General features: G+C 31.7%; 2 protein-coding genes and 1 long non-coding RNA gene across 9 annotated transcripts in view; 2 read left to right on the forward strand and 1 right to left on the reverse strand.

Moving 5' to 3' along the window:
- The window catches only part of LOC143200636 (phospholipid phosphatase 1), a 140,155-nt gene extending 136,441 nt beyond the window's left edge, over positions 1-3,714 (forward strand). For all 6 annotated transcript variants that reach the window (XM_076411154.1, XM_076411156.1, XM_076411158.1 and 3 more), the window contains exon 5: positions 2,995-3,714. In XM_076411154.1, the coding sequence (XP_076267269.1) occupies positions 2,995-3,282 (288 nt within the window). In that variant the 3' untranslated portion in view covers positions 3,283-3,714. The remainder of the gene's footprint in view (positions 1-2,994) is intronic.
- A 4,075-nt stretch (positions 3,715-7,789) lies between these two features.
- Positions 7,790-23,029, forward strand: part of LOC143200637 (phospholipid phosphatase 1) — a 36,504-nt gene continuing 21,264 nt past the window's right edge. Inside the window, exon 1 of one of the 2 annotated variants that reach the window (XM_076411161.1) lies at positions 7,790-7,918. The gene's annotated coding sequence lies outside the window, so the exon portion shown is untranslated. Of the gene's footprint in view, positions 7,919-22,595; positions 22,645-23,029 lie in introns of those variants that run through there. The other variant, XM_076411162.1, reaches the window with a different exon arrangement.
- Positions 14,685-15,959, reverse strand: LOC143200638 (uncharacterized). The gene is made up of 3 exons (XR_013006762.1): positions 15,876-15,959; positions 15,731-15,818; positions 14,685-14,808 (listed from the first exon to the last, which is right to left on the reverse strand). It is a non-coding gene; the product is annotated as an uncharacterized LOC143200638 (long non-coding RNA).

Raw genomic sequence — 23,029 nt, forward strand, 5'->3', positions numbered from 1 at the left:
ATTAGTCAATAATTATCTTAATGAAATATGAACCCTCCGATCGAAATTGGTTGAATATCTATTAATTCAAATATTTTCCATATTTTTTTAAAAATTTTCCCTTCTTTTTGGCAACATGACGTCTATCTATTTTTGCGTTTCTTTAGCATTTCGAAACAACGTGCCAGACTACTCATGTTATATTAATCTGAGCAAATGGCAATCAGAAGGTACAATGCCTAGTGAGTACGCTAGCTAAAACGTTGATTTTATGAAAAACATTTTATTTGCATGGTAAGCAATGATTCCGAGATGTTAAAATGATTCAAAATGGCATTTTCAGCCAATTTGTATGGTAGCTATCCTTTCGAATATTTCCCATTACATGTAAACGTTAAACTAAGATAGTAATTATTATTTTAATTCAACTATTTTTTTACTATCAATTAGTTCTACTGTTATGTGACTATGGACTGTTTCAACTGTTTTCAGTCGGTAATTTTCAACGCCAATCAGGTCACAGGTTAGATTGTTTAACATTTATTTACATTGGTACTTCGTATTTTTATCAATAGATATCGCTGATAAAAATACATATAGTATATTCAAAATTTGTTTGCAACAATGACTTGGTCGAAATAGTATTACTCAATTGAGTTGAGTGCTGCTGTTACTTTTGCCGCGATAGTTTTATGTTGTTAGTCACTCTCTGTTAGCTAACTTTGGATTTCGCCCACTACTCCCATTCCTCGATAGTGCTTTGCCATGTTTTCTGAATTCTGTCATTACCCTGGATACTGCCTGGATACCTGAGTGATCACACATTTAATTTATGGCTTATATATAGTTATAACTTAGTTATAAGGGTATTAAGCAAAAAAAAATATATTTTTACTTAAAAACTGATTTATTGAAAGAATGAACAAGCGACTTGTTGAACGACGATACAAAGCGACACTAAGGGTTCTTAGCTATTAGAAAACATACCCCTCCGTTTCACTCGTTCACCATTCAGGTAGTTTTTAATCATATGGTCAGACCCATATTATATAACACCTTCATCCTAAAGAGTCTACGGGGATATACGTAGTTGTTATTCCATCTTTTCCTATTCCTTCTTTTGAAGTTTTCCTTTAAAGATCTTCGGAATAGCAGTATTTCTACCCAAATTTCCATGGTACTCCTCTACGGAGTGGTCTTTTTTTGGTGACCGTAGATTCTAATAATCTGCGGCTAAGAAACTGAGCTACTGCAATCCATCTTTGGTGGCCGTTTGCCCAGATCTGCAAGCTTCCGTCGAAATTCCAGTAGACTGTGTTAATTCACAGCAGTCCACTTTTGATGGCCCTACACCTTGAACTTAGTTGCATGTACCGGGAATTCACAGAGTAGGGGTGCTTTTCAATGCTTAAATGTTTCTTACTTGGAATAATTTATTATTTGGAGTCGTTGAGCATCTTTAATCCATCTTTTGTTACCATACAGCTTCAGCTGCAATACTTTTGCCCGAACTCCATTTAACTACATCAAGAAATGCTTCGAGTAACTGCTGAACGAATGGCAATCTAACGTCAACCTGTCTTAATAATTAATTTGATTCCGGTTAAGTGAATGAATTCAAACGAGAACAGGGTTATGATCTTCCCGAAACCCTACCAACTGCGTCATTTATAATGAGCGAAAGGGGATTAAAACAAAAATATGTGTTTTACTCAAAAACTGATATATTCAAAGAAAAAAAAACGATTGGTTGAACGGCGATACAAGGCTTTTTTTTTCTTTATCTATTAGAAAACAGACCCCTCCATATAACTGCCCAAATTGTTTTCAAAGTTATTTCATACGTACGTCATTTAAATTTGAGACGTCAAAACGTAGCAATGTTGCCGCATCAAGTTTGAGTTTTTGTTTAGTTTGGCTTTGACATATAACAAAATTCTAATCTAAATAAAATAATTGAACAAAATTGTTATCAAATTTAATTCATTTTAATATTATAGTACATCTAAAAATTACAGTTAATTATACAGCCACAATAGTTTATAGGTTAGAATTATAACCTCTTATCACTATTGCTTTCAAGAAGGTTGCATACGTCTGGCAATTGGACGCCTTTGATAGGCTCATTCGTTTACGCTTTCGAACTAATCGCATAGCATTGTGTCTCTTTTTAACTATAATAAAATGAGAAGGAAAATATTGTCTCGTTCTAAAGCGAATTTACAAATTGCGGCAGGCAATAACAGGTCAATTTAAAAGCCCCCGGTCTGACACATAGATGGCGCTACTAGAATTAAATCCATATGTTTTTTAGTTAGCTATAACCCTCAAAAGATGCGTGTATAAATGTGACAGCTGTCGTATCATTAGTTTGTGAATTATAGCATTTTGAGTGAAGCAACTTTTGTTATTGTAAAAAAATGGATTGAAAGGAATTTCGCGTGTTGATAAAATATTGAAACTTTTTGAAGGAAAAAAATACAGTTGAAGTAAAAACTTGGCTTGATGCCGAGTTTCCAGATACAGCCCCAGGGAAATCAACCATCAAGTATTGGTATGCTAAGTTTAGATGTGATGAAATTAGCACCGAAGACAGTGAACGCGGTGGACGCCCAAGACAATACACCGTGTCACAAGTCAGTAAAAACGATTGAGCTTCGAATTGCTTTCTCATCCACCGTATTCACCAGGTTGTCAGATCTCAAATGAATGCAGAAAATTTTCGTCGAATGAAGAAGAATCGGGGATCAGAAACTGAGGCCTATTTTGAAGCAAAGGATAAATCGTATTACAAAAATGGTATCGAAAAGTTGGAGGGTCGCTATAATCAGTGTATCACCCTTGAAAGGAATTAGGTTGAATAAAAAGAAATTATTTTGAAAATGTTGTCAATGAATTTGAATGAATCATAAGATTTTACTGTTTTATTGATTAATAAAAATTTATTAGCTTTTTTTGTCATTATTAATATATTTAGATTCATCATTTTTATTTCATGTATTTATTTTATTTCAGTATTTGCTGCAAACTCGCCTTTCCTGTATCGCAGGACAAATCTGTCGAATGTTCACCATTTGCCTGTGCATCACGTGGTGCATGATCTGTTCCCTGACGAGAATAACCGATAGACGTCATCACTGGTGGGACGTAGCCGCTGGAATGTTGCTAGGTGCTATGTGCGCTATCTACACCGCCTACAACAACCACAGCAAAATAAAACAAGAATGCATTCCTCGAGTGGCAGTCTCCACCACCACACTAGTTGATATCAAGAATAAAAGTGCAAAAAGCGAAATAATATAAGTTTTAAACGTGATTATTCTCAATCGCTTTCCAGTTTGATATATCGTAGACGATATACTAATCAAATTGTCGAAATGCCTTCCGGAATAATCGTAAACCACTGCTAAATGTATCGGTTCTTTATGACTGATTAAGAAAATAATTACACGTTATTGTGTAAACGTATGTCACTGTTCATTTGTGTCGATTTAGTTTTACTCCAAGTATTATGAGTATTAAAAGCCTCAGTTGCATTTAGTCATAGCTATGTATGTTTGTGTGGTGTGATATTTTTTGTTTTTTATGGTTGAGTAGATTGGTTTTTGTTTAATTGATTGTAAATACTCAGCGTGTTTGAAAAAGCTGTATGAAAGAAGGGATTTTAATTTAAGTATTTATTTAAATAATATTATTGTAAATAAATTACAAATCAAAGATTTTTCTATTATAAAACTTGTTTTTCATTTTCCTTGAATATCGCCTATTAAAAATGATGTAAATGAATGGGTTCGACGCAACGCTTCAAAAGCCGAATTATTACAGAATTCCAACCGAATGATATAGAATCTACAATAGATACAAATCCTGTTTATCAGCTCGACGTATTTTTAAGTCTGATTTCCCTAATGGAAGTTGCCACAGGTATTGACAACAACCTCAATCCTAAGATAGCTACTGGAATTGATAAACGTCCACGAAAAGCAATCATTATGTTGACATCATTATGTTATGTTTGAGACTGAAACACTTTTCGGATTATTTGACGATTGCTTGAATAAATATGCTTAAAAAGCCTGACAAACCGAAAGAACAAATTGGATCTTGTAAACCTATTTTACTGCTACCTGCAATATCAAAATTATTCGAGAAACTGCTGTTAAAACGTATTAAACCATTTATAGAAATAACAGATTTGCAGTTTGCAGTTCAATAATCGACCAGATGCATAGAATAGTAGCAGTTGAAAAAGCATTCGAAGAAAAGAAATACTGCTTTGCAATATTCCTGGACGCCTCACAAGCGTTTGACTGGTTATGGGATTTGGAATTTATCTACAAATTTAAATTAATTAGTAAATTGCTACCGCGGAATTACTGTCGCTCTTGGAATCATATCTGTTTGGAAGAACATTTAGAGTCTCCTATGAAGGGACATTCTCAACACTTAAACCTATTTCGTCTGGAGTTTCCCAGGGTAGTGTCTTGGGAGCGCTCCTGTATCTGCTCTATACTGCTGGCATCACAATAACAAAAGAAACAGTACTTGAAGTTTCTAGTTGAAGTATTTTGCTTAGTTAGTCGGAATAAATATCTCAACTTGACTTAAAAACAAAGAGATTAGTTTATCAGTCAATCATAAATCCAATTTGGGCCTGTGGGGTGCAGATATGGGCTTGCACTAAAATATAAAACAAACTTGTAATCCAACGCAGCCAAATCAAAGTTATTCGATTAATTACGGATACTTATCCAACGAAGAGCTGCACGATGAATCGAAATCAAATAGATATAGGAAGTGATTCAAGATTTCACCTTGTATAAAACATGAAATAAAGTTTCTAAATCACAGCAACGTAGAAGCAATACAGCTACTGGTAAACACGCAGGAAATCAGAAAATAGAAATCACGCGATGAATAATACAAAAACATACAAAAATAATATTATATATTCATCGACTAACCTAAAAAGGGAAATCCCATCCACAGTGAATATTATATAGTGTTATCGGAGCGTTTGAAGCCCGAAAGTGCAAAGAAACGACCGCATATGGCAAAGATAGAAATTTTGTTTCATCAAGACAACTAACCACGTCACAAGTCAATCAAAACAATGACAAAACTACATGAATTGAACTTAGAATTGCTCCCCCATCTACCGTATTCGCTAGATTTGGCTCCCAACATCGACTGGCGGTTCGCAGACCACAAAAAATGCTCACCGGTAAGAAATTTCACATGAAGAAGTTATCGCTGAAACCGAGGCCTATTTTGAGACAAAAGTTCTACAAAAGTGGTATTGAAATGTTAGAGCGGCGCTGGAATGATGTCGTGGCTCTTGATGAAGATTACGTTGATGAATAAAGCCAATTTTGAACAAAAAAAAAAACGTTTTCTTTATTACGCCCGAAACTTTTCAGTCCATGTGTTATTACAGTTTATCGGTTATATGAGAGTGCGTTGTTGATGTGAGTTGCTCATCATTATGTTAGGAGGAAGGTAATAATATATTTAACACCTTCCTCGACACAAGAGCCAGCGCAGAAAAGAAGAAGAAGAAGAGTTAGTAGCGGGTGTTTAGATTTTACGGTTATTAATTGATATACTGAGATTACTTTTAACAAATAGCTCTATTTGATACACCTATATACCACCAAAAGTTGGAGACTCTATATAAACGAACTAATGAATTAATCTACATATAACAACACCAACAACAACGTGGTTTCTTTCTTAACTAAAACTTATATATATATGAGAACTACATAACTCGAAAGTCCCTAGAAACTAGTAACATTTCATTATTGTACTTAACACAGATTTCTTCCTTTAACTAAAGAAGGAATATTTACTTTAACAGAGGGCGCCGTAATTTGTATCGAGATGTTCAAAATTGCCTAAAATACCAGATATTTAAATAAAATTTCTCTTTTGTTCCAAAACCATAAGTGGTGTTATTAATTCCGTCCCGTCCCGAATCTTATTGATTCATAACAGAAAGTGTGGCTGAGTCGTACCCATTATGTGCCAGAACAACAAAACATGTCCTCTGTACCACTTGCGAACCCACAAGAAATTTTATTACCACCTCTTCACGTTAAACTTGGCCTTATTAAAAACTTTATGCGCTCAAAATCTTACTTAACCAAGTTGTTTCCAAAACTGGGATTCGCTAAAATCAAAAAAGGTATGTTTCGATAACTAGTACCTGGCGCAAAGTTTAACAAAAGTTTACAAAATGTTCGCTACACATAATCAACAATTTATTGCAAAATTATATCAAGATTGGGATTCGAATGTCTCAAAATACATTTTCTGCATTCATATCTTGATTTTATATCGGTGGCACAAGCGACGAGCAAGCAGAGAGGCAAAATTAGTCCCTGGCCTACCATACTAAAACACATTTTTTTTATTCAACATAATTCCCTTCAAGGGTGATACACTGAATATAGCGGACCCTCCAACTTCTCGATATCATTTGTAGTACGATTTGTCCTTTGCTTCAAAATAGGCCTCAGTTTCGGCGATCACCTCTTCATTCGACGAACATTTCTTCCCAGCGAGCATTCTTTTAAAATCTGAGATCAGGAAACAGTCTCTGGGGGTGAGATCTGGCGAATACGGTGGATGAGGAGGCAATTCGAAGCCCAATTCATGAATTCATAGTTTCTCACTGACTTGTGACACGGTGCACTGTCTTGGAGTTTTTTTTGTTCAAATGGGGACGTTTTCGGCGATTTCGCCCTTCAAATGTTTCAATAACGCTATATTTTAGTCGTTGTTGATGGTCATTCCTTTTTCAAGGTAGTTAATGACAATTATTCCATGCGCATCCCAAAATACAGACGCTATAAACCTGCCAGCCGACTGTTGCGTTTTCCCACGCTTTGGAGCGGGTTCATCGCGTGCAGTCAACTCGGATGACTGTCGATTGGACTTGGAGTGAAATGATGGAGCCATGTTTCATCCACTGTCACATATCGACGCAAAAACTCAGTTTTATTAGGCTCCGAATCTTCAACTCGTTGTTGCTTTTTGGTCAAAAGTGAGCTGTTTCACTCAATTTCAATTTATGGACATTTAAAATCATTCTGTGATTTTTTAAAATGTTTTCGTCAGTAACAACCTGCTTTGGTTAAACGAATGATCCGACAGCGGTCAAATTTATACAAGCATCTTTTGAGGGTTAAGGCTAACTAAAAAAAATGTGGATTTAATTCTAGTAGCGCCATCTATGTGTTAGTCCGAGGACTTTTCAATTGACCTGTTAAAGGCGATCCCAAAGATTTTGGGACGAAGGCATAATGAGCGATTACTGTTGAACCCTATGCGTGAAACAAATTTCAAACAGTATAAAACACTGAGTTCAACATCTATCCATTTCTTTTTTATACCTTTTAATTCAATATATAGCAGATAATAAGCAAAAATAGCAAAATAATAAGTCCAATTCAATCCTTTAAATTACCATATAAACAACTTTTGGTTGCTCAGTTCGAAAACTGTGTATACTATGTTATAACGCATCTTTTCAAAAAGAAACCCCCAATATAATTTGATTATTACGTCACGCTTTAGGCTCATACCTGTTACTAAATGCGCGTTCCTAGTATTTCGTATCATTACTAACGCAAAGTTAGCTTCAAAAGAGGCTTGTGGAAATCACACAAAAACATCGAACAATTCTTATCGAAAAAACCCTGTTATTGAATCGTTTCCTTGTTAATTAACAAATAAATTACCGAGTAAGTGAAAAACTTTATTCATTCTTTAAAGGAAATGACAGAGATATAATATATCTACTGATAAATTGCATTAATCATCATAACCGCAATGTTTTTAATAAACTTTACAACGTGTTTTAAAAACAGTTTAGTTTTTGTGTGTATTTAGATAAGTAAGTTTGTAGTGAGACATATTAGTCTGTGGTTACGGAGTAAGTACTAGTAATATTATCAAAAAGTTACTATAAAATGTATGCGTTTTTATTTATTTAGATATATATGTTATCAAGTAAACAATTAAAATAACTATTGATAAAAAAATTTATTACTAAATGCCTTGTTAAAACCTATCTACATTTTAAAATCATTATGAAATTAATGTGATTAATTGATAATTTCATCTGTTTTATTTGTCCGTTTGTCAATCAACGCAAATGATTACATGATTAGTTTCTTTAATTTTTCTCCACATTTTGTGTTACTTCATCCCTATAATTCATCAATTAGTCTATTAGCTAGCACTGCCTTCCAAGCTACAATAAAGGAGGGAAAATTACTTAAGCGTACTAAACAAATGGACAAAAATGTATAATTGGTGGTGACTACAATGCTTTAAGAATAATAGTACGCGAGATAACAAGTAGAGAAAACAAGAATTTCAGGGAAACCAATCTTTTGACATTTGATCTCTTTCACTCTCTTGGTCAGCACTCGGCCCATTTGGCTGGCGGAACTGGTTTCGTTTACGAATTCGCATCGCATCTGTAGAGGTAAAATTACTCAATTTTTAAATTAATTAAGAATGTGTAATTAATTTTAATGACTTAAACAAAGGAAAGGAATTAAACAAATGGTAGTTTAAGAATAGACAATATATGAAAAACACCTGAAAATAAAAGTAGGTTTATCAATACAACACAAAAGTTAAAATATATTATTGGAAATCAGAAACGAATCGATAAATAACTATCTGCGAGATCAAACAGATAACAAGGAAATAGTATAATCACTCTAGATCACTAAAAATTAAAAACCAATTACTTTGCATTTAAAATAAACCTTGAAACCAAATAAGTTTGAACATAATCTAGCGATAATGCCTAGATATTGGCAATTTTATGGAAGTAAGGTGATGAATGCATATATTAAGTATTAATATGTTATGCCTATCTTGGTCGAACAACCATAGCCCGAGTTCTTCGATCCATTTGTGTTTATGAAAAGATGACAAACATAGTTTGGATGAAATAATCGATTAATATATTTCATAGTCACGTCCCAGTTCATGGTTAGTAAAGATTATTGTTGAAATGTAGGTTTAATAGGACAAAGACTAGAGAATTTTAGTAAATGGATGGTTTTGATTATGTGGAATTTGTGAGCTGTGCCGTGATACCTTTTTATTTGGAATTATAACAATATGGATATATTTATATTTTCTCCCCCTTTGAACTTTTAAACGGTTGAATTGATTTTGATTTTTTTCTTTGTGTTTATGTGGATCCTAGAATGCTTTAGATTCTCAACTGGACCCCGTAGATGGCGCAGCGATAGGGTTCCGGGATGTTTTTTAATCAATTATACATTTTTGATTATAAGAATATGTCATAACAAAATCATTAATTGGATTGGATTTTATTAACCGACTTCGAAGGAGGAGGTTCTATGTTCTGCTGTATATATATATATATATATATATATATATATATATATATATATATATATATATATATTTAATGTATGCAGATTTCTCCGTCAATTGTGGACCGATTTTCAAAATTTTTTATTCGAAAGAGTGCACTTGGTGGTCCCATTGGAACCAAGTCAGGATCTGTTGGGGAGAAGGAGGGAAATCGAGGGAAACGCTCAAATTTCAAATGTATGTACAATATTTTCACATATTTTTCATCTAAAATAATCGGATATTTGGGTATAATGTTATTGCTGAGATGATGTGATGGAAAATCGTAAGTCGTTCAGTCCAAAAGCAGTTCAGTTTTCACTAACAGAGCACAAATTATATATCACGTCGTAGAAATATTGTACGCAACTGATTCTATAGTGTAATATTTAAAGCGTTTAGCTCCCAAACGAAGGTCGCGGGTTCGATTCCCGGCGAGCACAATAGCTTTTTATTGTTGTTTAGTTAAAACACTTGTCAAATCACCTAGACTAAGTAGCGGATCCGTGGGCCTAAAGCGCTCCTTAATTTCAATCATTGTTTCTTTATTCTTATTTTTTCTCATGTAATATTAAATAAAATAACTGCGCAATTTACTGAGTAAATATCTAATACTAAAAAAATTAAAATAAAATATTTTTAACAAAAAAATTGAACTGACTTCAAAAATAAATATAAAAATTCAAATTTATATAAAAAACTAAATAATACAAAAACAATAAAGACAATAAAATAATTTTGTGATATATACAAAAAATTAAATTACCAATAAAACAAATCTAAATTAATATAACTCTTTGGGTTCTGCACCGACTTCAAACTGATCAATTAGTAGTAGTTAAAATAATATTGTAAATAGCTAAATAGGTTTAGGTAGGTATTAAGCTAAATTGTGTGTATATAGTAGAATATAACATACCTGTAGTAGATAGGTTAAACAAGGTTTCTGTTTATTTTTATTTAGTTATTACAACGATTATTATGTACATATTTTATTTTAAAATATCTTTTTTTGTGTTTAATTTGATTATTTTTTAATTTTTAATGAGCTCCATATTTATTTTTTGAAGTTGGTTCATTTTTTTGTCAAAAATATTTTTGTGATCATCTTATATTCAGGCAGGACAGCGCCTGCTGTGCCCGCTTGTCTAAATGTATAAGAATACTAAAATAAAATTTAATAAATAATATAAATAGTTAATAATGTAATTCTTCATTTTCGTATAAAAATGCTCTTCTATTTGTAAATTATTTTAAGTTAATCCTGATAGTTTTCCGAACTTTGCGAAATTACACATACCGAAGTAGAATTTTATAAATAGATATAACATTAGAACTGAGAAACAATATTTGTCATGTTTTTCTGCGACTCTGGAAAATCCTTCTCTTTGTGACGTCAGTGGTACTCCGGGGCTAGCCCACAGTATCATAGTAAATCCAGTTTTCATTACTAATTACAACACGTTACGGAAAACTTTTTTGCATTGACTAACGAAACCATGACGATGTGTGAGTACGAATTGATGCTTAATCATTAAATCAACTTGTAACAACTTAACAATGTTTTAGTAAGTGTTTAAATAATGAATTTTCATTATTTACTCATTTACACAATTTTTAAAAAGTTCAGCTGCCAGTTCCGGTGACTTTCATGTTTACAATTTGACAAATTTATTGGTCTTCATATTTTTTCATTTTTTGTTCACCTCTAACACAATGAGGTGGTTATAAACTAACCTAATTGTTGAACTATATTTTAGGGTTCGGTGAATGGAGGTAACATGAAATGAAACAGTGGTGTTTACATTATGTGGCCGTTATTTATCAATGTAATATAAAAATGTGAAAAATACAAAATAGATAAAACGGATGGCAGCGGTGTTACCTGGTGACGAGGCTTGTGCAGTCGATGGTGCCACGTCTGAACTCAACGCTGATCAGACATTGAATGATCCAAAGTACCCTTCAAAAATCTTCCAGATAAACGTCTCGGGGTTACCAGCTATTCATTATCGTGTTCCAGTTGGCGCTGCTGGCACCCCGCCCGTGTTCAACATCTGGGATTATATTTCTGGGTATATTGTAGACAGTTATTCCACGATGTAAAATTCGACATGCCTCAAGGTCCCTACAATATCAATGCCTAAATCAAAAACATTATTAAACTTATCCTGTTACGAGAAACAAAAAACACTTTTATACCGGAAATAAAACATTTGCAACTATATATGAGAAGAGATTCAATTCCCATTTTGAATGGGAACATCTAAGAATTGCAAATTAATTATAATACTAGACGCAACATGAGAACAAAATAATTTAATATTGTGAAGTTGTGTGTCAATGTAAACTATTTTGAATAGGTAAAACAGCAAAACAAAGTTAACAAGAAATATAATTAAGTTAGAGGGGTGTCGTTCCTTCAAGGACCAAGTAAGGAACAATGGGTCCTCCAATATAAATAGGTGAATCTTTCCTTGGGTGCTCAGATCTTTCTGATCAATAATTCACTTTAAAAAATAATTTCTTGAAAATATTTGTTACAATATATATTATTCAAACTATTTTCCATCATTCTCTACAAGTATTTCCACGTATCTGGTAGCGTGACAATATAGTGCAAAAAGAACGATGTTTCTGATTAATAGTTTTGGATAAGCCATGTTGCATTGATGGTCTGGTGAATACGGTGGGTGCAGATGCAGTGCAACTTTCCGTTCGACTTGAAAACATGGATCTAATATGTATTTAACCCTAACTTTATGCGCTTAGGATAGATGTAGTAGATCCACTTTGCTTTGTCAGTCGCTATAACCACAGAAATAAAGCAGCAATGTTGAAATGGATCAAAATGGTATTTCCAGTTGACGTATGATGGCCATTTCCCTATCTTTAAACATATCCCATCACATATAAGCGCCTGAATGTAATTTATTCATCCGACTTGTAAGCTGTCTGCAAGCTGCTTGAGAGTTTTCTGAGTTTTAGTTACAGTTCTGTTGTCAATTATCTTGTTCTTGAATTCTGCATTCGCTACATTCTCTTAATACAGAAAAACAGTAATTCTGTCCAATTTGGTTCTGATACCAAATTCCGTTATTTGTGTCAATTGTGTTGTTCTTCTTAGTTCTGTAGGCGTAGTCCAGATTCCTGTTGCCAAGATTCTAGTTTGATTCTTGGTCTCCATTCTTGGCGTCAATTCTTGACCTCCATTCTTGACATCCATTATTGACTTTCATTTTTGACATCCATTCATGACATTCATTCGTGACATATATTCTTGACATCCATTCTGCACTTCAATTCATGACTTCCATTCTTGACGTCCATTGTCGACATCCATTATTGACATCAATTCATGACTTCCATTCATGATACCTTTTCTTAATTTTTATTAAATCTTGACTGTTTCTCAATTCATGTTCTTTAACTAATTCATTTCTTGTACTCGTTTTATTATTTTATTCTCGCTAATTCTGTATATGCTACGTTCTTCAAACCTTATTTATGTCTAGTTCTCTTAATTCTGTTGTGACGCCAAATTTCGGTATTTGTGTAAATTGTGTCGTTCTTCTTAGTTCTGTAGGTCCAGTCCAGATAAGCCCTAGCTGGTAAAATAGAAACGCTAAAATATTAAAAAATATATATTATTTTAATATAATTTTAATTGTAGGAATGAATATGTATGACAAATAAATTCAGATCTTATATAATTCTTACTTTATATAGACACCCGTAACCTTCTTGGTCTCTCAGTATTATCTATCTACATTTCAAAATCTAAAATAGAATCAATTTTAATGTTTCTTGCTCAACTATCTCACTCAGACACAACACATTCAATGATATTTCTTTAAAATTTTACTTTCGTAAGTTCAATTTTGTCTGTAATAATTGAACAATAGATCTGTAATAATATAATAATAGAGCTCTGTAATAATAGAGATGAAAATGATGAATCTAGATGAATATTATGGATGAAATTTCTCAAAAATAGCTGTTTTCAGCTGATTTGCTTATACCTCTCAATTGCTTGCAAATACCAACGTTGTACAATGAGATGAAAGCTGCTGAACTTAACCAAGTATTGACAATATGTTACTGAAAGTAGCCACTACTGAAAAAAAACGTGCAGGATTTGGTGCAGGATATATATATATATATATATATATATATATATATATATATATATATATAATTATTACCGTCTGTTAACTATTGCCATTTGCTGAAGTTGAATCTCTTCAAATATCCAAAAATAGTTCCGCAAGAGGAAGCTGTTTCAACGTTTCGAACAATCTTGTATCTGCTTTGTACTGTTGATATCGCAACAGAAAGAAAAATAGTACTTTGGACATTTATCGACAACAGAGTCACTATAGCGCAAGATAAAAATGGACCTAATAGCTTAAAAAAATCTTAATAGCTCCAAATCTGTCCATGTTAATTTTGCGTTACGGCGAAATGACAAAATGGCCTGATTTCTCATGAAGAACAACGAAGTACCTTAAATTGAAAACATCATTCAAACATGAACCAGTTTAAGTAGCTGATGTTATTCAGCACTCGTCTTACTTGTGTATTGATGCACGACAGATTAAGGTATCTAATGTAAGGTGTAATTTAAAAAGATATTTACTATTTACTTATTTATTTACTTTTAATTTAAGTCACTTCAATGTTATTTAATAACAGATAACAAACATTTGAAGTATTACAATGTATTAAATACATTGTTGTTAATGCACAGAGATAGTATACATGAAAGTAAAATACACATCTTGATGTAAGAGTATATAATTTAAAATTTTAAAATATCAGATTAAATATATAGATAAATACATAGATTATAAAATGTAGATGCACATTATTGAAAGAAAATCAATTATTAATATTATATAAGTTAATACTATGAATATAAATAAAATTGCCTAAATTTTAAGGTTTTTTATTGATTGTTGATTATCTTAAATCTATTTAAAAACTAAAATGGGACAATTGATAAAAATTTAAGCTGTTTTATAACGTATATTGTATAATAGCACGCCTTAATAACACCGTTAAAATAATATCCTTGGTGTCTAGTACCTATATTAAACATTTTATTTATCAAGAACAGGATGCTATTGTTTCAATTTCATGTACTTATCTTAAAACACTGACACAACCTTCGCTATTTTAGTGTTTCTACATATATAAAAGTATATTTTTAAAAATAAATGTACACATCTTCTGAGAACGAAAAAATCTTCATCTGAGAATGGAATATATCTTGTTAGATATAAGGTGCTATCATAGAGTAATATATAGAGTGTTAATACAAATAACTTCAGAATTGTTTTGCGTGGTCCCAGCAGGAAGGCGCTGAGAACGTCATTTCGACGAATTTCATTGGTTAGTTTAAATTGCCATTACAGGCACCTGTAATGCAAATATTTAATTAAGAGAGCATTTTATTGGTTGATGATTTCATACGCATCACGTGACTAACCTATGACGTCATATTTTATTGATCAATTAAATTTCAAAATTTCAAAATTAATTTAAAATTAAAAAGAAAAAAAAAATATATATATATATAATTAAATATATATATATATATATATATATATATATATATACATATATATATATAAATAAAAAATATATAAATATATAAATAAAAAATAATTAAATGTGGATATATAAATGGCTGCAATCTAATTGAAAATATAACATATCTCGTGACAAAAATAATCTATATGTCTATAGCAAAATTGTCTATAGCTCTTTTACCTTCTTTCGTATTTCTTTAGTGCTATCAATTTAATTAAGATGTACTAAAGTTTCTATCTTTTTGTTCCCTCATACTGAAAACAGAGCAGCATAGCTGTCTGTACCACTTAATATTTTACTTACTTGTTCAACACAAATATGTATTGAGGCAAGTTATAATTATTTTTACAATTTAATTGTGAACGGTTAATTAAAACAGTTAAATGGTGTGGTATACGTCAGAATGTAGAAAACATACCAAAACGTAATACTTTAAAGAAAAGCAACAAGAAATTAAAATGTATTATATACACCAAAATTACTGCTGTGCTCTTTTTATGGTAAAATCGAGGAGTTAAATTGTATTATATTATTTTGTATTAATGCATTTTGTTAACATCCTTGTTGAAAACGTTATCTCGGTTAAGGAGCCTTAAGCCAAAATATTAATTATAAGTATCTTAATCAATATAAATTTGCTTCAAGTAAATGAATCCCTTCAAAATAATTAAGTGCTAAATTGATGACACTTTACAAACAACTTTTTAAAGGGTAACAAAAACTTTTCATGTACTATAATCATATTTACCTGCATTGTAATTTTACCATTGCCTCATTTGGACACATTTTGATTTTACAGTGTAGGCAATGTTTTCATGATTTCTTCTATTGTATTCCTGTAAATCATAATATATATGAACAGAAAGGCTTTATATAAATAATTATATACGTACCAGATAAAAATAATGCTAAGAGGCATCCATAATCTAGCTAACATGAGTTGTTTTTTCCAAGGAAAACTACGTATGGGTTTTCATATACGCAGGTAGACAATAGATTTGAGAATGAAGATACATTATAATCAAATAATAGTATCATATTTAAGACACAAAAATGATGATCATACTTTATGTCAGACATGACATCATAAATAAACTTAAACAAATAATCGCATTATAGAAATGAACCAATCAAATGCCTTTGTAGGCCAATTCAAAGGAACTAATCAAAAAAAGTGGTCTCAGAGCCAGCATTGGTCGGACTACGCAAAACATTTCCTCAGTTTCGCCTATTTAAGTAAGTATCTATACTCTGTGGTTGCTATCTTTCAGGCGCTGTTATTTGAGGTATTTCCTAACTGGTGCCATCTTGAACGAAAAAGGCGTATTTATACACCTACTGCACTGTTAGTTGCAAGGAGATAACACGATGTTTTATGTCAATGAATTATGGCAACACACCCAGTGAAAGTTATACATTACCTAAGTAAAACATCCTAAACTACACACATTTTTAAACAAAGATGATTCAAAACATAACTCAACAAGATCTTGATAAAACGTTATTGTATTATGTGATGAATCATAACTTAAGTATTTGTTGGTTTGGTGCGTGTGTAGCAATATCACTAAAAATGTTATGTATGAAGAATTGAATTATTGTAATATCATACGTAATTTACTCCAAAAATATTACAATATTATGCAAATATTAAATTGTGTACCGTATACTCAGGACTATTTAACTAATAAAAATGTGTTATAAGTACATGTCTACAGATGAAATGACGATAACAACAGAAGTTTCCAATAAAATGAGCAATCAAAGTTGTACGATAAGTAGCTAACAAATTGTGGACCTGCATACAATGTTAAGATACCTAAATTAAATTAAAATTGAGTTTCAGATTGCTTTGTATAATCTCGATCCATATATTTTTCAAAGCTAATTGTCTTCCAGCCAAAAGATCGTTTTCGTCCAAAAAAAACCTCAAGTATGTGAGAAATTCATCCACTTTTCATTCGACAGACATATCCAAACTATTGCAATCTCTTGCCGTCACATCTTAACTCACCATTTAGCGTTTGATACTCTAGTTTGCGGTAAAATAATAAAGAATTAATTTATTTAAACGCGCCTATAAAGAGAAAACCACATAACCGAAATACAATGATACAGTAGCCGTAGTAAACTAAAACTGGAAAAAATGACATTGGGAAGCCCCAAATGCCGATTTAACATATTATAAACTAGCGACCGGCCCCGGCTTCGCACGGGTGCAATGCTGATACTAAATTAAATACACTACAGAAAATATATGAACGTTGTATATAAAAACATAGCGGCCCGCTCCGACTTTGCACGGGCATAAAATATATATGCCTATGTCACTCAATGAAAACATGATTAAAATCGATCCAGTATTTTTGGTTCATTCATTACTGCCCTTGGCCTGCACGCATTAAATTTGGAGTAAAACAATTCCTCTTCCCCTATACTTACTATGAAGATTTCCTGCTATCTTTGGAATATCTAAATTCATACAATTTTTATTACATTACACATTTTTAAACGCAAATTTTAAATTTGTAATATCTCCGAAAATATGTGTTTAATTTACATGCTGTAAGGAACCATATTGATCTATACTAATTGCACACTGTATTTAAGGTACTTAATTCGATAAGGATTAATGCCGTATTGCTTAAAATAGCTTCGTAAATAAGCCATTTTCTCACGTAAAAAGTAAACAATAAAAATGGTTAATGTGGGTTATCCCTAAAAGATAAACATATACCATCGCGGACTTTTTTGTAGACCTTTTTATGGTGTACAATACTGTAGTACATTAATTTGATCTAACTCGTAGGGTTAGGCAGCGTTTTTGCTAATTGCTAAATAAGCCTAAAAAAATAGGTTAATTTACGACATCACGTTAGAAACCTCTAAAATTAGCAATGTTGCCTTAGTATATTATGCATGTATTATACATATAAACCTTCCTCTTGAATCACTCTATCTATTGAAAAAAACCGCATCAAAATCCGTTGCGTAGTTTTAAAGATTTAAGCGCACATAGGGATATAGAGACAGAAAAGGCGACTTTGTTTTATACTGTGTAGTGATGAATAAAATATATCACGCCGGCCGGTTTGGAAGCGTAGTGGTAATCGTAAACCTTCAGCTAGTGAAGCAGTTGTTGTGGGTTGGAATCCTATCACAGCATAGATGTTCTAAATGTATATTCGTGATTTTGTAAGTCTGAATGTTGTTGAATATTAGAGAGAAAGCAATGTTGTAATAAAATGCAATTTGTTTCCTCTCTTCTTTGCATAAATTAATGCGCAAAGACGAGTTAATCTATTTAAACAATTAATCAAACATATAATATAGAAAGGAAAAAAGAAAATGCATAAAAAAATATGTGTAAAGGAAACGTATCTTACAATTAAACAGTGCAGTTTTATGATTTTGAGTCTGCTGAATTTTATGTCTAATGGTGTATACAAATCTGAATATTCGGGGCAAATTTTTAGAGAAAACTGAAAATGCACATGAGCAGAACTAAATTCGGCGAACGTTAGAGTCGAACAGATTTCAAAATTGATTTAAAGTCGTAGGGCGCATGCACCTTGCTTAGTTCTAGTGTTCTAAGCTAACATAGGAAAATTGGCAGGATTATGAATAAAATATGTCTTGGTTTCGATAAAATAACCCTGTTTTTCTTGGGAACTTAATTATTATTATAAAGATGTTTTTGACTGATAAATATATTTTTAATATCTATTAATGATCAATAATAATACATATAATTATATAAAAACTTCATAAAAGGAACATGAAAAATTTAAATATTTTTATTTTTTTTGCAAGAACCTAGTTATGAAATCTGAAATAATATTTAACTTTGATTTCTATTTTCCAAATGGTAATTAAAAAAACGTGTTATAAAAATATGAGTTGTTTTTCTTATTTTTCATTGAAGGGAATTACATTTATTGATACTCTCCGTAGTACAAAACTGGTCAAATGATATGGAAAAAGTATTTCACAACTGGTGAGAGAAAAGATATATAAAAATAATTTCATATAAAATAGTTAATGGATCATATATGAAAGTTGTGCAAATACTAGAAATAGAAATTGAAAAATGGTTGAAAAAATACATGTCATATTACTACAAATTCTATTTAATTCATAGAAAAATGCAAACATTTTAAAATGTAACGAACGCATCAACATGTAAAAATGACCACCCATTAACCGCGCTACAGTAAACAATTGGCTTTTTAGCTACTTTCCAAAAAGACTACTATATTTTCGATCTAAAAAATTCTAATTTTAGAAAAGAGTCACTTACTTATATTATTCCTTAGAGAGCAGATATCATATCACTGCGGTTTCAAGGTGTTACTCCTTCTTTTTTCCGAGATATGTCTCAAATGTGCTTGTTAGTGAGTTTATTTTTTACCCTATAATTTGAAAAGGTACTAACATAATATCATCTTATAAGGACTGTGTCTCTTCCATCCAAATCATCTTGTACTGGTCAGCTTTTATTTTTTCATACTACTTAGCCGTTGTCTCTAAAATTATTTAAACACAGTTAACAAATATGTTACCTTAAAAATAGTAGTAACATTTGTAGAATATAATCATTCACCAGGCAGTAAATACAAATGCATACCTGTTTATATAATTCTTGTCTCTATTGTCAACGGATGAATTATCTGATGACACCATTTATACATTTTGTGAAAGGTAATATTCTCTATTTTTGGTTTTATTATGCCTGTCTCATAGTGAAATTGCGACAGATCTTTTCTCTTGGGACTGAACATATCTTCTGATAATTTTGGATTATTTCATAATCGTTACAGAATTGTAAATGTTTGAAATCTATTCAAGGATATATAAATAGAATACTAAAGCCGTATAAACATATTCGTCGAGTCTTATGACATATTCATACCATACTCTTCAAACGAGTTGAATTTCAATATTATTCATATGTTTTTCCTTATAATAATTTTGTTTATTATGTTGCCGACCATACTGACAATAATTTGATACTCTTTTAAAAATATTTAGACGGTACATATTATTTTAGCAATAAACATTGCTTTTTAGAAAAAGAACACAACACGTACCGTCGAAAAAGGATTCACGGGACATTTTAGTTTGGCATGTCATTGTGAAAAGCATAATTTTGATGATTATGCCTGAGGAAATGGAGATTCCTCAAGTGATATGATAAGGTGTGTGATATTCTATCTTTTCGCCACAATTGCAGTTTCAGTCAGTAGCTCTATGCAGAAATATGCATTTTACCATAATCACTATATCGTGATCAAATGCTCCAAGTAATTGGTTTGTTGTTCCGATTTCAATAGTAAAGTGTAGAGATCCCAAGACAGGACATTGCAAAATTTCAGTCGAAATGGGTTTAAACGTTAAGAATGCGAGACTAGCTTCTTTCAAAAAGATATGTCTCCAGCAATTGGTAATAATTCCGCAGTTTAAAATATTTAAAAAATATAATGCTTTCTTTGAGCAGTATATTATATCAAAATGTTTATTTTAAGTTAATTAGCATTTCACACAAAACCCAACATTAGTTTAGGAACAACCTTAACAAAAATAATTTGTATGCTCAGAGAACCGTGTAAAGTCATATACCCATGTAACATGACATGATTTTTTTTCTACTGTGGTATATATACCGAATTTACAGTTTTTCTTATTTTAAATTTAGTACAGACAGACAGTTTCGCGTCCTATTTTGTAAATGGTTTAAACGTAAAATATAACAATCATTATTTTTAATTTTGCATTCATATCTACATAAATATAGTTTATTATCCGACGCATTTGCGAAAACACTTCTGAATATTAGCCAGGCGATATTTTCAAATAGCCCAGGTAAGCATCATTATTACTTACCAATAATTCTTGTTGTTCCATAAAAGGTTATAAATTCGTGATTAAGATAGCATGTCCATTAAAACGATTAAGATATTTTGATATATGTTTTAATTATTAGGATTAATTGATATATCTTTATGCATATAATGCTTCTGTCCGGGAATATATAATTGAACTGTTCCTAAACGGTTGAGCCGATTTTAAGGAAATGGTTTATGTGGATTTGAGGATGGTTTACAGTCATAAAGAAATAGAGATTTAACTTTATAGGAAATTTTGGCGAGATGCTTCGCGACGTCCAACATGTAGATGTCGCTACGTTTAACATATTACTTATTTTATTCGCTATGCTAAGAGCCGCGACGGAATCTGATTGGTTCATTTCGTTCTATGGTTTGTTTATCTTGCACGCCATTTTCGATGTGCCCTATATTGAGAACAGTGTGGTTAGCTTTTTGTAACGTTTATACATTAAATAATTATTTTATTATATTACAATATACAAGTCGGTAGTTGAAATGCATTCCCGTTCTAGGAAGTGTTGTGTGCCCGGATGCACAGATAGTGAGAAATGCATCATCATTTTCCGTTAAAAAAGCGATCTTTAAAAAACGAGTAGAAAATATCCTAAACTGGTTGGGTTAAACATGAAACAGATTTATGATCGTTAACATATGAGACATTTTTGTGATACATTTAAACTTTCCTTTAAGTACTTATGAACAATTTAGTGATGGTGAAAATAATACCATGGAAGTGGATCAAAATCAAAATTATATCACTACATAGTATAAAACAAAGTCGCCTTTTCTGTCCCTATATCCCTATGTGCGCTTAAATCTTTAAAACTACGCAACGGATTTTGATGCGGTTTTTTTCAATAGATAGAGTGATTCAAGAGGAAGGTTTATATGTATAATACATGCATAATATACTAAGGCAACATTGCTAATTTTAGAGGTTTCTAACGTGATGTCGTAAATTAACCTATTTTTTTAGGCTTATTTAGCAGTTAGCAAAAACGCTGCCTAACCCTACGAGTTAAATCAAATTAATGTACTACAGTATTGTACACCATAAAAGGGTCTACAAAAAAGTCCGCGATGGTATATGTTTATCTTTTAGGGATAACCCACATTAACCATTTTTGTTGTTTACTTTTTACGTGAGAAAATGGCTTATTTACGAAGCTATTTTAAGCAATACGGCATTAATCCTTATCGAATTAAGTACCTTAAATATAGTGTGCAATTAATATAGATCAATATGGTTCCTTACAGCATGTAAATTAAACAAATATTTTCGGAGATATTACAAATTTAAAATTTGCGTTTAAAAATGTGTAATGTAATAAAAATTATATGAATTTAGATATTCCAAAGATAGCAGGAAATCTTCATAGTAAGTATAGGGGAAGAGGAATTGTTTTACTCCAAATTTAATGCGTGCAGGCCAAGGGCAGTAATGAATGAACCAAAAATACTGGATCGATTTTAATCATGTTTTCATTGAGTGACATAGGCATATATATTTTATGCCCGTGCAAAGTCGGAGCGAGCCGCTATCTTTTTATATACAACGTTCATATTTTTTCTGTAGTGTATTTAATCAGCATTCCACCCGTGCGAAGCCGGGGCGGGTCGCTAGTAGAAGGTAAATTGAAGGAGTCTTTTCATAATTGTTACCATTAATTTCTAAACTGTCTTAATACATTTGTAGTGCCTAATTCCATCGTTCCAGGCGCACAACCAGGGTGTTTGAAGCAAATGTTATCGACATTTGAACAAACTCCAGAAGGTAATGGTGGTAAAGTTTGTATTCATTCCAGATCCTTCTTTCTGCTCATTCTTACTGTTAATTACTTGTCTCTATAACTTCAGTCCAGATGTTCCTATAAGAACAAACAAAGTTTTACGTTATACCGTAGTGTACATCTGAGGTTATTTAGTAAAACTAAAAAAAAATAAAGTGTGACTTTTCTTTACATAAAATTATGAATAAATAATAAGTAGACCCAGAAACTGAGACTGATTTTATAGAGACAAGACAATATCTCGTGCCCCAGACTCTAACAAAATTGTTTTATTACACTATATTATAAATTTAAAACCCTTCAATTGTACATTCTATAATGATCTTTCGGATTAAATATTAAAAGTACTAACGGAAAGATGGAAGAGAT

The sequence above is a fragment of the Rhynchophorus ferrugineus genome, unplaced genomic scaffold (genome assembly GCF_030347505.1).
Source record: "Rhynchophorus ferrugineus isolate W39M unplaced genomic scaffold, kcgeb_rfMv2 rfM8, whole genome shotgun sequence".
Taxonomy (NCBI): Eukaryota; Metazoa; Arthropoda; class Insecta; order Coleoptera; family Curculionidae; genus Rhynchophorus; species Rhynchophorus ferrugineus.